Source organism: Falco rusticolus, chromosome 8 (genome assembly GCF_015220075.1).
Source record: "Falco rusticolus isolate bFalRus1 chromosome 8, bFalRus1.pri, whole genome shotgun sequence".
Classification (NCBI taxonomy): domain Eukaryota; kingdom Metazoa; phylum Chordata; class Aves; order Falconiformes; family Falconidae; genus Falco; species Falco rusticolus.
The window spans coordinates 1,042,478-1,055,223 of record NC_051194.1 but is presented as its reverse complement, the minus strand read 5'-3'; the positions used below and the strand labels follow the sequence as shown (position 1 = coordinate 1,055,223).

Below are 12,746 nucleotides of genomic sequence, written 5' to 3'. Positions count from 1 at the left end.
CCTCTCCTGGATAAAGTGTACTCTTTGAGACATCTCTCTCTAGTTGGCCAGGCAGTTTGTAAATTCACTTTGCATTTTATTAGTTCATAATGAATTACAATTAACACTTCATTCTGAGTCCCATGCCTTCTGTATCTATATCTACCAGCTAATTGCATGCCAGCCATGTCAGCTGATCCAGTTTCTTTCAGGCATGCGTTTAGCCTTGGCTGATGCTGGAGACACTGTTGAAGATGCCAACTTTGTGGAAGCTATGGCAGATGCTGGCATTCTTCGTCTTTACACATGGGTGGAGTGGGTAAAGGAGATGATTGCCAACAGAGACAGTCTGAGAAGTGGTCCTGCCGACACCTTCAATGACAGAGTCTTTGCCAGGTACTGTACAAAGGCTAATAATACAGTTTGGTCCATTTTTTTTCCTTGCAAAGAGCATCTCTGAAGTTATCTTTTTCCCTACAAATTAATGAATTTTACAAAACACATTACAGAATAGGTTATGGGATTGTGCTGCACTGTTGACATTGATAGTGTTGTTTTTACAGTGTTGCCATTATGTGGGGCAGACTATGCAATACTGATGTTTTCGTTTCCCCATCCTCCCTAGTGAAATGAATGCAGGCATAATGAAGACAGACCAAAATTATGAGCGGATGATGTTTAAAGAAGCTCTGAAAACTTGCTTCTTTGAATTTCAGGTGGGAGGTCTTTTTTCAGGTGTAAGAAACTAACACTTAGTGTTTGTTACTTTGTGGATTTCTCTTGATCCTGATGTCTGTGATGGTTAGTTACACAGCTGAATTGGCATCAGAATTGTGCCAAGAAATGAGTACTTTAATGGAATAAATCTAAAATGAAAAGGTAGTCTTGAGTCATTTTACAAATGTCCAGAGGAATACAACTGTGATGCTGCAAATAGTCCTGCTATCTAATATGACCAAAAAGCTGCTTAAAAAAAAGACATTATTAAAAATTGTTTCCTTTCTTTAGCTCCTTTGTAATAAGGAATTCTTAATCAGAAATCCAGATAATGTATCAACAAAATTGTTTTAAAGCGGAGTACTTTTTGGTATATTCCATAAACCATGTCTCTGGAGTGTCTGCTGAACCATGCTACTTCACTTAATGAATTATAGAGACTCCTTTATGTGGCTCTTTTATGATATTCAGGAATATGATTAAGTGGGCTGAGTTATAATGATAGATCATATTCACTGCCTTTTTATTAATAATTATTAGTATCTTCATGCAAGCTATTTGGGATGATAGCACCTGATAAACAGTTGTGGTTATTTTTGTCTTTTATGTCTGTGCCAATAAATGCTTTTAAAGTACCATATTAATGCAAAAGTCAAATGACCAACTGACAGATTCACACTCAGGTACTTAAGGAAAATACAGTTCTTGAAATAATCTATTTATTGAGTTCCAAGCTGCTTACATTCTAAAGGTGTATTAGAAGAAAAATTGTGTGTGTGTTCTTCTAAGTGTTTCTCCATGGCAGTTGGAGTGTGTTAATGATGGTTGCATTGGCTGTGTTTCAGGCAGCAAAAGATAAATACCGTGAGCTGGCGATAGAAGGAATGCACAGAGAGTTGGTGTTTCACTTTATTGAAGTTCAGACTCTGCTGTTGGCTCCTATCTGTCCGCACTTATGTGAGCACATCTGGTCACTGCTGGGAAAGGTACTAATGATTCAGTTCTGTCATTTGATTTGGATCTGAACTTCTACTGATTTTTAGTAAGGCTCGTATCAGGCTTACAGATGTCTTACATATGGAAGTAGAAGAAGCATGTCTTATAATATGAAGAGTCATAATAGCTTGTTATGCGTAGGACAGTGAACGTACAGAGTTGGTCTGTTGTGATGATACATGTGACTTTAATACAAGTGTTTTGGTTGTCTACTGACCAAGAGGTGACCTAAAATAAACCAAATGGTGCCATATTTCTATGCTTGTGCATGAAACTTAGGGTTGTTTTTTTTTCCAAGTGCCTTGTGCTTATAGATGAGATTATGTAGCTATATGGCATGTGTAATTGTATAGTCCTTAACACACTTGCAGATAAATGCTTGTTGGCTGTACACTTATTCCTTTACAGCCTAGTTATAGGTGGGTGCTCAATGAGATTCAAACTGTCTAAACTCCAGTTTCCACTCAAGCTATAACAGGTTGAAAACCCACCAGGTACTAGTGTGTTTTCATCTTGGTGCATGTCATATCTTCCTTTCTTCAAAGCCCGATTCCATCATGAGAGCCTCATGGCCGATAGCAGGTCCTGTAGATGAGGTATTAATTCGCTCTTCTCAGTACCTTATGGAAGCAGCTCATGACCTCCGACTCCATCTCAAGAACTACATGGCACCTGTGAAAGGAAAGGTGAAGTGTGCTAGGTCATCTTTTTAAGTGTGCATACTTGATAATTCTGTATTGCCTCAGGATCCCTTCCTAATTTTTTTTTTTGTTTCTTTAGAAAGGTACTAAAGAACCTTCCCAGAAGCCTTCTCACTGTACCATCTATGTGGCAAAGAGCTACCCGCCTTGGCAACACATCACCTTATCAGTTCTGCACAAGCACTATCAGGTGGTCATCCTTCTATGTTTTTGTGCTGCTTATCTGCTTTTTTGTGGGCTCTTTCCTTTTCTATCTGTAAAAAGCTTATAAGCAAGATACTTTTAATATTTATGCTTTCACAACTGTGCAATAGATTTTGGTGCTTAATAAGAATGTCCTAAGGAATGTCATTGATTTGACAGTATGATTTCATTGGTTTTTACAATCTGAGGAAAAAATGGCATGTGTTCTGTTATTTTTTTCATTTAAGTCATTAATTTTTAAACTACTCTTTTTTTCCCAAGTATATTTCTGAGGAAGCGTTGTTGACTGACAGATTAATGCTGCCCTGCTATGCAGGGGGGCTTAGAAGCATTGTTTTGGTCCTTGAATAGGTGTGTACGATCCAGTGAAGTTACAAGAAATACACTGAAATGGAATACATCGGTCATAAGTAGAAGAAATAAGCTTTTCCAAAAGCAGAAAAATCTGCTTCTGACACGAAGAAACTGATGAGAGTGGCTTTTGGCCTTTTTCTTGATTCTTCAGCCTTCTCAGCTTGAGCAAACATTATAGTAGCTGACAGATTAGAGAGGTGTGACTATTCCAAATTGTGGTATTGAGATAAATTTCACATGACGAATATGTGTTTGTTTTTGGGGTATTAAAGTTTTGGCATTCCGTAGGCTTCCTCCTGAATCCATGTTAAAATCTGCCGTTTGGCCTGACATTTCAAAGGGATGAGAAAATAATTTTATGTGGAATCAATGATGATGGCAAACCTTGCCTGGTATTTATGGGAAAGCACAAAGGCTATGTGATATTAAAGGGCAAGGTTTTTTAATGATACCTATACTTTTTAATGGATGTTCATCAATGTTTAGGTTGGTGGAGGTCAACTGCCAGATAATAAAGTAATTGCCAGTGAGCTTAATGCTTTGCCAGAGCTGAAGAAATATACAAAGAAGGTTATGCCTTTTGTTGCCATGATTAAGGTAGGTGTCAGAGGGATGGTTCTTGTGTAGAAAAAGCTTCTGTGAATGAAATATGTTAGACAAAGGCAACAATCTGTAACTTGATGCGTGGGTGGTGGTGTTTTTATTGCATTCCTGGATCTCCTAGTAACATTTGACTTCAGTCTGTATCTTGGCCCTTGCTTATTTGGTTTCTTCATGTTTTTGTTTATAAACTTCTTTGACATCTCTGGAAGAAAGGTATAATAAAAATGTGTCTACGTGAATGAGCCCAGGTGAACTGATGGTCTAGTTGAGGCTCAGTAGTTTGTGTATTTTGCAGGTTATATAATCTGCGCTTCAAATACATGTGGATTGCTCTGCATTTGAAATGAATAATATTTGCCTTTTCCAGCTTTTCATGCTGATATGAGCATAAGGTGTTCGTCTGGAAATGTAAGAATGCTTAGCATTTGAAAGTTAAGAGCAATGCTAGAGATAATTAATTGCACTACTGTTAAGGGAGTTTAAAAAGGACTGTTCTGAGCCCTGAATGGAATTACGAATTTTGTGTATCATTCATGTGGTTTTATCACTAATACCGTGATATTTCATTATTATTTTCCCAGAGTCATGCAAGCCTATTTTTTTTTTGGAAGAAACTTTTGTGCTTAGTGTTGCACATAAAAATTCAATGCAGCAATTAGGAAGGTCCAAGAAGTATAATATAAGCAAAATTTTAAATAAAAAAATAAGGTGGGCAGAGCAGAATTTAAAACCTTTTTGACTTCTACTCGTAGTCTGTGGAAGTTGAGAGGGATTAGTAATGGAAAAAAATCTTAAGTGTAAAAATACTACTTTTTCTCCTTAAGCTTTAGCTTGATTTTTAAAATTTGTCTTCTGTTTGTAGGCTCTGTCATATTTTATAAATGGAGGTGCTCTTTTGCCTTCTCTCTAGGGTTATTCTAGTTCTTCCTTTTCATGGTAGCTCAGAAGCCTTCAGAGGAGCAGAGCACAAATGGGCTATGAAGCTTCCTGTTAAAGTTTGTAACGAGATGTAGTGATGTGTTAGATCAACTGATGCAGTTGTAAAAGGTCAGACAAGCTTTCAGTCCTACAAGTGTTAGGTCTGAAACATCCCTGTTTTTTGATGTCCTTAGTCTGGCAATAGTAGTGATGCTGGTGCACACAGGGAATGGGTTGGCATGCTGAGGCTTACTCGATAATCAATCCTTTCACTTGTAAAGAGCAGCAAGCAATTTCACATAAAGACAGAAACATCTGAGCTGAAACTCCCTGGATCAGTATGTTTTTCTCTGAAACCAGTTATTCAGCAATTCTAGTGTATGAGGAGCAATTCTGCTTGCGCTTCCTATTCGTGAAAGGAAGGCTTAAATGTAGAAGAAACTTCGTGATTTACAAAGGGAAGCAATTCAGTGTTAATGTAGGGAATCTTTCACATTAAACTGACAAGGAAGCGAGGAAACCCCAACCATGCTGAGTCTGACAAAGCAGATCTTTAAAGGAGACAGCTGGCTCAGCATATGAAAGCAAGAAAGGGACAGATTAAATTCTGAAGAGGAAGTTCTGTTTTAGTGTTAAAAAAAAAAAATTAACGTGGTTTTTTATATTGCCTTTAATACTCTGTCTCTTGTGACTGTTGCTGTTGGCTTTCTGGACTAATTAAGTTCCTTTTATGTTAACATATAAAGTAGTTGTTATTTCCCTGCAGAGAACTTGTTTTATGACTGCTGTGAACATGTCCAGTTGTTGTATGCTTGTCCTTTATTTTAAACTAGGTCATAAGACTGAATTTCCTGCTGTGAAATACCACTGAAATGCTGACTTATTTTGTGAATTCTCAACCTGCACATTAAGTAGGGATTATAAATAACTGTGAATGTCAAACACCTTTTCAATTCTCTATTAAAAATATGTTCTAATTGCTCTTACTCCTCCCATCAGTGTCACTTACTCCCTGTAGAAGAAACCCTGTTACAAGAAAATTATTGCTCTTACGTTAGCATGTTGTGCCAGCAGAGAGCTCTCATATTCAAAAGCCTATTCTTTTAATGACTAATGTAGATAGTTTGCCATTTTGAAGTGTCATTTTACTTGCAGTGTTTAGAGGGTTTAAAGTTTTTTTTTTCCTCTGACAGGAAAATCTGGAGAAGAATGGTTCACGTGTTCTTAATCTGGAACTGGAATTTGATGAACGTGCAGTGCTCGTGGAGAATATTGTCTATTTGACAAATTCTCTGGAGGTTGGTACATTCTTGGCATATTCGTTACTTGTTTTTTATTGGGGTAGCTGGAGGACTGCCTTTCCTGAAGCTCTAAACCTATTTACATTAACTTCTGAGTCTATGTTGCTCAAGTAATATTTTTTAATCAACTTTCTGTATTTCAATCTTGCTGTTTAAATTTGTCAACTATAGTTATATAAATCTGTTAAATACAGGCTCGAGACACAGTGGTAGGTGTGTAGTATACAAACATCTTCCCACAGAACAGAGGTGGCTTTTAGTGCAGTGCTGGTTTTATCTGTAACAGCAAAGTCCAGTGATGCTTTTAAAGAGACATTTTCCTCTGACCCAACCAGTATCTTACATTTTTTTAGCTGAAGAAATGAGAAGGAGATGTTTCAAGGCATTATTAGCAAGAATGATCAGAGTCCCTAGCCTTGTATCCTTGGACTCTTACAACGACACATTAACTGCAGCAGATCACGTTGCCCTCTTCAAGGAGCAGGTTCTGGGCAGGGCTTTTAAAACTATGGCATGTAGTAAAATGGATGCCAATCTAGTAGCAGTTATGCTGGTTCATATGCTAATCAGAATTTAGTTCAATAGGTAATATGTTGATGAGGGGATAGCTCAGGTAGATTATGTTTAAAAAAAAAAAAAGAAAAAGAACCAAAACCCAAGAACAACCAAAAAAACCCAACCAAAAGCAACTGTTTTAGGAATTTCTTTCAAGAATTTGCAGTGTGTGTGTATATATGTCGCAACACTTCATTTTGTAACCTGTACAGTATGAAACAAATGTGGCTTTATTGGACTTGTCCCATATTACAGTCAAGAGTGAGCAACAACTTTTATTTTAAAATGTTTGTAAATCTGCAAAACCCACTGAACTGGGGAGGGAGCAGTTAAACAGCTGATCTGTTTAAACAGTGTCTCTTTCATGTGGGAGAGTCTAGAGAAACTAGAGAACTGGGCTGTCAAATCTCCTGTAGTTTAACAGGACCTGCCAAGTTCTGTACCAGGGCAGAATTACCCTGTATTTCTGTATGTTGGTGCTGGGTGGCCATCAGCTCTGCTACAAAGGACTTTGGGGTTACCCTGGGGTTGTCAAGAGTAATGTAAACTTCACGCGAGTGTGCTGTCACCACAAAGGAGCCACGCTGCATGTTAACCTACATTAGGAGGAGTTACCAATATAAGGACATGATTTGGCAAGTCAAGGGAAGTCATCCCTCTCCACTCTGCTCTGCTGAGCCTGAATTTGGCTGTGTCAGTGTCATGTCCTCCCCCACTCCACATCCCCAGTTCAGAAAGGCTTTGGGGACTTGCAGTTGTGGTGGCTGGGGGGAGCTTAGATGAGTGACATACAGCCAGAGGCTGAAGGAGGTGTGCTGGTTGAGACTGGCTGAGGGGAAGGTTTCAGGGAAACCTTCTGCAGCTTAGGGAGTTAAAGATGATAAAGCCAACCTCTGTCTTGGTGGTGGGCTGCCAGTCGAACAAGGGACAGAAACCTGAAGGTACTGCTGGAGCTGCAGCTTGTGAGATGGGACGTGAGGACCAGCCTTTGAGCAGGCCTCCCAGAGGGGCTGGATCTCTGTCCTCAGAGCTGCCCGGGGGCACTAGTCCACGCAGGGAAGAGGTGACTCTCAGAGATCCCTTCCAAACAATATTTTGTGATTTCAGTTGTGCTTTTGTTACCTTATGCCAATGCATATTTACTTTCTGTTTTACTGTACAACCAGTTGTTTGATAGCCCTGGTTCTTAACTCCTCTTGTTCCCTCTAAAACAACTGAACTCCTGTTTATTCCCTCATCCCCCTTTTTTCTTTTTTACAGCTTGATCACATTGAAGTGAAGTTTGCTTCTGAAGCAGAAGATAAAATAAAAGAGGACTGCTGTCCTGGAAAACCATTTTCTACATTCAGAACTGAGGTAAAATCAGCAATTCAGATACTGGAAGTCTGAAAGCTGGATTTCAAAAAAAACCCAGATAAAAGCAAATATGGCATTTAAGACTTTAATCAGACATGAACGTTGTATTTATTTTGCCTTTGACCCCACACCCCTTCGAAACAAGAAACATTTCCTGAAGCAATTGTGCTTTTTTCCTTCCTCTGTATAGAGCCCTAAATGTGACTATGGTTGTACCTTAGCTTTAAGGCTCGTCCAGTCAGCACAATTTAATGCTTTGTCCTGAAGACTGCTAAAAACAGGTGACCTAACATTCACATACTGTTATACTACTTCATTTCAGCCATATGCCTCAATGACTGCTGTTTAGATAAGGTAGAACACAGGCCAAAAATAGAGAATTGAGACGGTCTTGTGCAAGTATGGCAGGTATAAGTGAAACTATGTGAAAGTTTGTATTACTTGTTTCTTGAATCCCAAAGTGTTTTTTAATAACATTCTGTGCTTAGCCATTAGTCCATAATGGTCTAATAAATTCCATTCAGTTGCATAAAAATAAAGCCTTTCAGAAGTTTTTCTACAGCTGTGTTCTTGGAAGGATTAGTGAGTAATGTGTAAGATCAGTGAAACTCTACAATAGTGGTATCACGTGTGAATATTTCTAGCTCTAAGACATTTAACAGTAAAAAAATGCATTGATTTCCCTAAGTATATCCTAAAAACTTGTGCATACTCTGGCATATTTTAGAGTTGGGGGACTGCTTGCATTCTGCCACTGGCAGTCAGTGTTTCTAAATGAAGTTTATCCATCCAGAATATTTGGTGATAGATGATGTATATTTCTTTTAGTTTCACGTTTCCTCCGAGGCTTGGATCACAAGTACAGGTTCTCCTTTAACATTTGTATTAACTTTTTTACAGCCCAGTGTGTCTGTATTTTTGGTGAACCCTCAACCATCAAATGGCCACTTCTCTACAAGAATTGAAATCAGGCAAGGAGACAGCAGAGAGACAGTGATCAGGCGCTTAATGAAGATGGACAGAGGGATCAAAGGTACAGTACTAGCACAGATGTACAGCTGTCACATGCTGATTAGATTAACATTTCCATGAGAATTGGAAACAGCTGATGAAGTTTGTGCTGCTGTAATAGATGCTTAGGAAAGAGCAAGAAGTTTTGGGTCTGAGTGAACAAGAAAAGAGATAACATGCAAATAAGCAGGTTTTGCTATGCATTTTCCTCATTAATCTTTCGTTCTGCCACTGGTACACAAAAACCTAGCTTCAGCCAGAGGTGAATATGGATGATATTTCAGCTTGTGCTTTGAATTTACAAGAAAAAGGGTTAGTCCCGTAACTGGTTATAGGCAGCTTCTGCCACTTCTATTTTGGACCTCAAGGATGGAAATAAAATAAATTACTAGATTCTGTTTAGCCGAAGGTGAATTTATCAGTGCTATGTTGGCTTCTAATAATTTCAGTCTCAATTCATAGTGGAAAATGGTCTGTTCACTTAAAAGTGGTATTACTGAAGAATTGTTCAATGGCCTATTAATTACCATTGTTTATGCCAAACTCAAACTAGCAACCTCTGTAGGAATGAGTTCAATACTCTTTTTCTGTCCTCTGAGCCATTTCTTCCCTCTCTACTCCTGTATTCTTTATGTGCTAATACTTTGAGCTGTTGTTAAACATAGAATTCTGCAGTCTTAAGAGACACAGTAAGTACTGGAAGAATGTCTCTGAAAGTGCTCAGTCCTTGGGCAATAGTGTATTCCAGTGTGAAAGTATTAATCCTCACCTGCGGACTGACTTTGCATTTAAGCCATTGTAACGCTGCCTGTCCAGTCCCTTGGTGCTGGCTGGTTGCTAGTAGTGGAGACCCAGGCCGGAGTGGCCAGGGGGCAGAACTTGCTGCCATGTCTGACAGTGTCATCACTGCTTGCTTAACAGAAGCTGGTGTTTCGGTGGTGGTGCAGCGATGGCTCCGACAAAGGTCTTCAGGCAGAGCTTAGGGGTGCTGCTTTTGCTACATAGAGCCTGTTGAGTGCTCTGAAGTGGCTGGTGTTCCTGAGTTTTTCCCCCCCATGTGGTGGGGAAAACCCCAACTCTGTCGAGGTCCCTTTTTTGGGGTGAAAATCCTGACTGCTGCCAATAATGACTTTGCCTCCTCTTGCTTGTTTGCTTTCTGAATAGCTTTCTGTCTAGCAGCTTTATGAAGGGCTCTTCTGCTGCCACATTAGGTTCTTGGGGTGGTGTGCAGTGACAAGACAGAAGAGGAGAGGTGGTTTTCATCTTTGTCACAGTCTCATTGTGTGGCACTGAAAATCTTGGCGCTTTCCTGTTTCTTGCCATGTTGCAGTTGGAATAAAAGCTGCCTCTTAGTACCGCTATGATCAGTTTAAATGTTTGTGGTATCTCAACAGTCTTTGTGGTCTTTGCAGGTAGCAATATTTCAGGGCGGGTGCTTTTCCTTGATTTTTTCTTGGAAATAAGCGATGTTTTTTCTGGCCTACATATTGATAATTTCAGTATTCCTCACTTATCCACCTGCTTGGAAAGATATTTTAGGAAACCACAGGGTAGTGTGATAAAATTTCATGTCAGATGTTGTTGAAACAAGCATTAAGTTTCTGGCCAGTGTAATGAATGAAAATAGCTTTCTTAAAGGAACAGCAGCTGTGTTTTTGTTGAAGGATATGGGAATTAAAAATAAAACAAATCTGAAGCACTGTGAGCTTGGGTATAAAGGGAAAACTGGACCTCATCCAAAAGCTTGTGACAGGAGAGGAATTATTTCTTTCAGTATCTTTCAACAGCTTGTATTTATATTAATGTTTATCTGTAGAACAAAGACAACTACATACTGATGATGGTGCACACAGAGAGGAATATATGATAAAGTACGTAGTAAAATACAGGCAGGGGGAAGTGCATGGTTTACACAGTAGATGTGTATGCATAGGTGCTAGCCTTCTGCTAGGTGAGTATTTAGAAATGATTGAAAGCAAGTGAGGTTAAATAGCCACATTGTCACTCTGCCTTTTCCAGGAGGTGTCACTGTTCTGTTGGTGCACAAGGGCTGGAAGGTTGTACCTGGAGGAAGGCTTGGCTGAAAGATCCCAGGCTTCCTAGAGCTTTTTTCTTGGTCTGCTTAGTAGTCTTTTACTAGTGTGCATTTTAACAGGGAATTGTATTTAAAACATCTCACCTTCTTTCTGTCAGTCTCTGAAATGAGTTCCTCAGAAAATGCTACTATAACTGTTCAGTTACTCATAACTGTTCCAAAGCCTGATAAGGCAAATTTAGTGCTTAGGGTGTGGTGCTGGGAGTTGGTGTTTCTATGTGTTTTATTCCCATTTCTGCTGGTAACTTGCTGCATAACCACTGAATGACATCTTTGTAGCTGGTGTAAGTCTTAACATGAGTGTTATTCCTGAGAGAATGTATTTCCTTGCAGCAGGTATAGAAGTGCCAAGTATTAAGCATTGCTTTGATTAATTCAGTTGATATTAGCGCTTGTGTGTAGATCCCGTAGCCTAATTAGCCAGTCTCTTTACTGCAGATGTCTCTAAAGTGAAGCTGATGAGGTTTGATGATCCTGTGCTTGGGCCCCGCCGTGTTCCAGTCCTTGGCAAAGAAGCAGCAGAGAAAACGCCTATTCTGGAGCAAGCTATCTTCCACATCAACCTGGAAAAGAAACATGTTCACATTACTGAGAATGGTCTGAAAAAGGACATTGGTGACACAATTGTTTATCTAGTTCATTAAACTGGAATGTAGCTGGCTTGATACCTGGCAGTGAGACAACTCATAGAGTGATTTTGAAAGCATCTGTAATGAACAAAGATGAGAATTTGTTCTATTTAAAAACAACAAAAAACAAACCACCCAAAACACCTTAATTTTGCATGCAAATTCACCCCTACTCTTTTAAACGTGGATATAATAAAATTATTTTCCTCTGGCCCTTTGGCTTGTCTTGAAAAGAAACAGTTTTCCTGACTGTTAACTTGGCAAATCTTCCTTTTCAGCTGAACCAGTGTTTTCTGAAGCAAACTAGAATATGATGCTCAGTTACTCTCCCTCCTAAATAGGCTAGGATCTGGGTAGAGAAACTGGTTGTAAATCTCCTGTAATAGAGGGGAAAAAGATGCTTGCACACTTCTGTGTTTTACTTTTCAATGACCCAGGTGACTGAACACCATTTTTACACGAACTAGCAGTTCAGAAGTAATTTGATGCTGACAAACTCTTAAGCAAGAGTTAGAAAGGAAAGTTCTGTGCTTCCCAGCTCTTGAAACAGGAGTGCCTGTAGCAAACACTGTTAAAAGACTGACTTTTCCTTTCTTATTCTTTTGTAAAACTATTCGTAGATCTGTTTTAAGGAGAAAGGTTAAGTGTTCTTTTCATAGATTTTTTTAAACTGATATTTTTTTGGTAATTTCAGGGCTATCGCAGGCTGCTTTTTTCCTTTTGATTTATGAATCATCACATACAGCTTCAGGACTTCTGTCTGCAAATGCATGGAGGTGGCTGGTGACAAACAGCACACTTTGTTCTGCACCATTGCACTTTGGCAGTTTCACAATTCTTTACGCTCCATGTAGTTTAACACTTGAACTTCCTCTAATAATATGTTGCAGTGTGGGAGGAAAGAGCAGTGCAAGAGCCCAAGACTGCCATACTGAGAGTGCCAGCACTGCTGAGTGTGCTGTTTTCTGTCCCTCCCTTTATTATTCCTTTGTAAAGGCAGGTTTTGTTTGTGGTTACACAGACGCAATATGAGTTTTCTGTCGCTGTTGCTTCTCCCTGGTCCCGCTAAGCAAATACTCATGTGGTTCTCTAAAAAGGTTTGCTTGTCAAGAGAAAAAGGGTGATTCCATGGTCTTAAGGCAGTCCCTGGGCACTGGGGTTCGGCAAGTTAAAAGGCTGACCTAAATATTCCTGCTGCTGCAGGGTCTTGGGGGAAAAAAACCCCAACCTTTGCCAGCCCCAATCCTGATGGGCCTTTTAAGTTGCTGGAATACCAGTGGGCAAGGGGAACGCCTGTGATGGGCAGAGGTATCTGCTTGCTGGTTGA

The 12,746-nt window shown here is 39.4% G+C and overlaps 1 protein-coding gene across 2 annotated transcripts in view; it reads left to right on the top strand.

Annotated features, from left to right (window-relative positions):
* The window catches only part of LARS1 (leucyl-tRNA synthetase 1), a 32,869-nt gene extending 21,236 nt beyond the window's left edge, over window positions 1–11,633 (top strand). The window contains exons 23-32 of one of the 2 annotated variants that reach the window (XM_037396695.1): window positions 192–375; window positions 605–695; window positions 1,542–1,682; window positions 2,238–2,378; window positions 2,473–2,583; window positions 3,438–3,548; window positions 5,666–5,770; window positions 7,589–7,684; window positions 8,585–8,717; window positions 11,229–11,527. In XM_037396695.1, the coding sequence (XP_037252592.1) occupies window positions 192–375; window positions 605–695; window positions 1,542–1,682; window positions 2,238–2,378; window positions 2,473–2,583; window positions 3,438–3,548; window positions 5,666–5,770; window positions 7,589–7,684; window positions 8,585–8,717; window positions 11,229–11,434 (1,319 nt within the window). In that variant the 3' untranslated portion in view covers window positions 11,435–11,527. Of the gene's footprint in view, window positions 1–191; window positions 376–604; window positions 696–1,541; window positions 1,683–2,237; window positions 2,379–2,472; window positions 2,584–3,437; window positions 3,549–5,665; window positions 5,771–7,588; window positions 7,685–8,584; window positions 8,718–11,228 lie in introns of both variants that reach the window. The other variant, XM_037396696.1, reaches the window with a different exon arrangement.
* The last annotated feature ends 1,113 nt before the right edge of the window (window positions 11,634–12,746 follow it).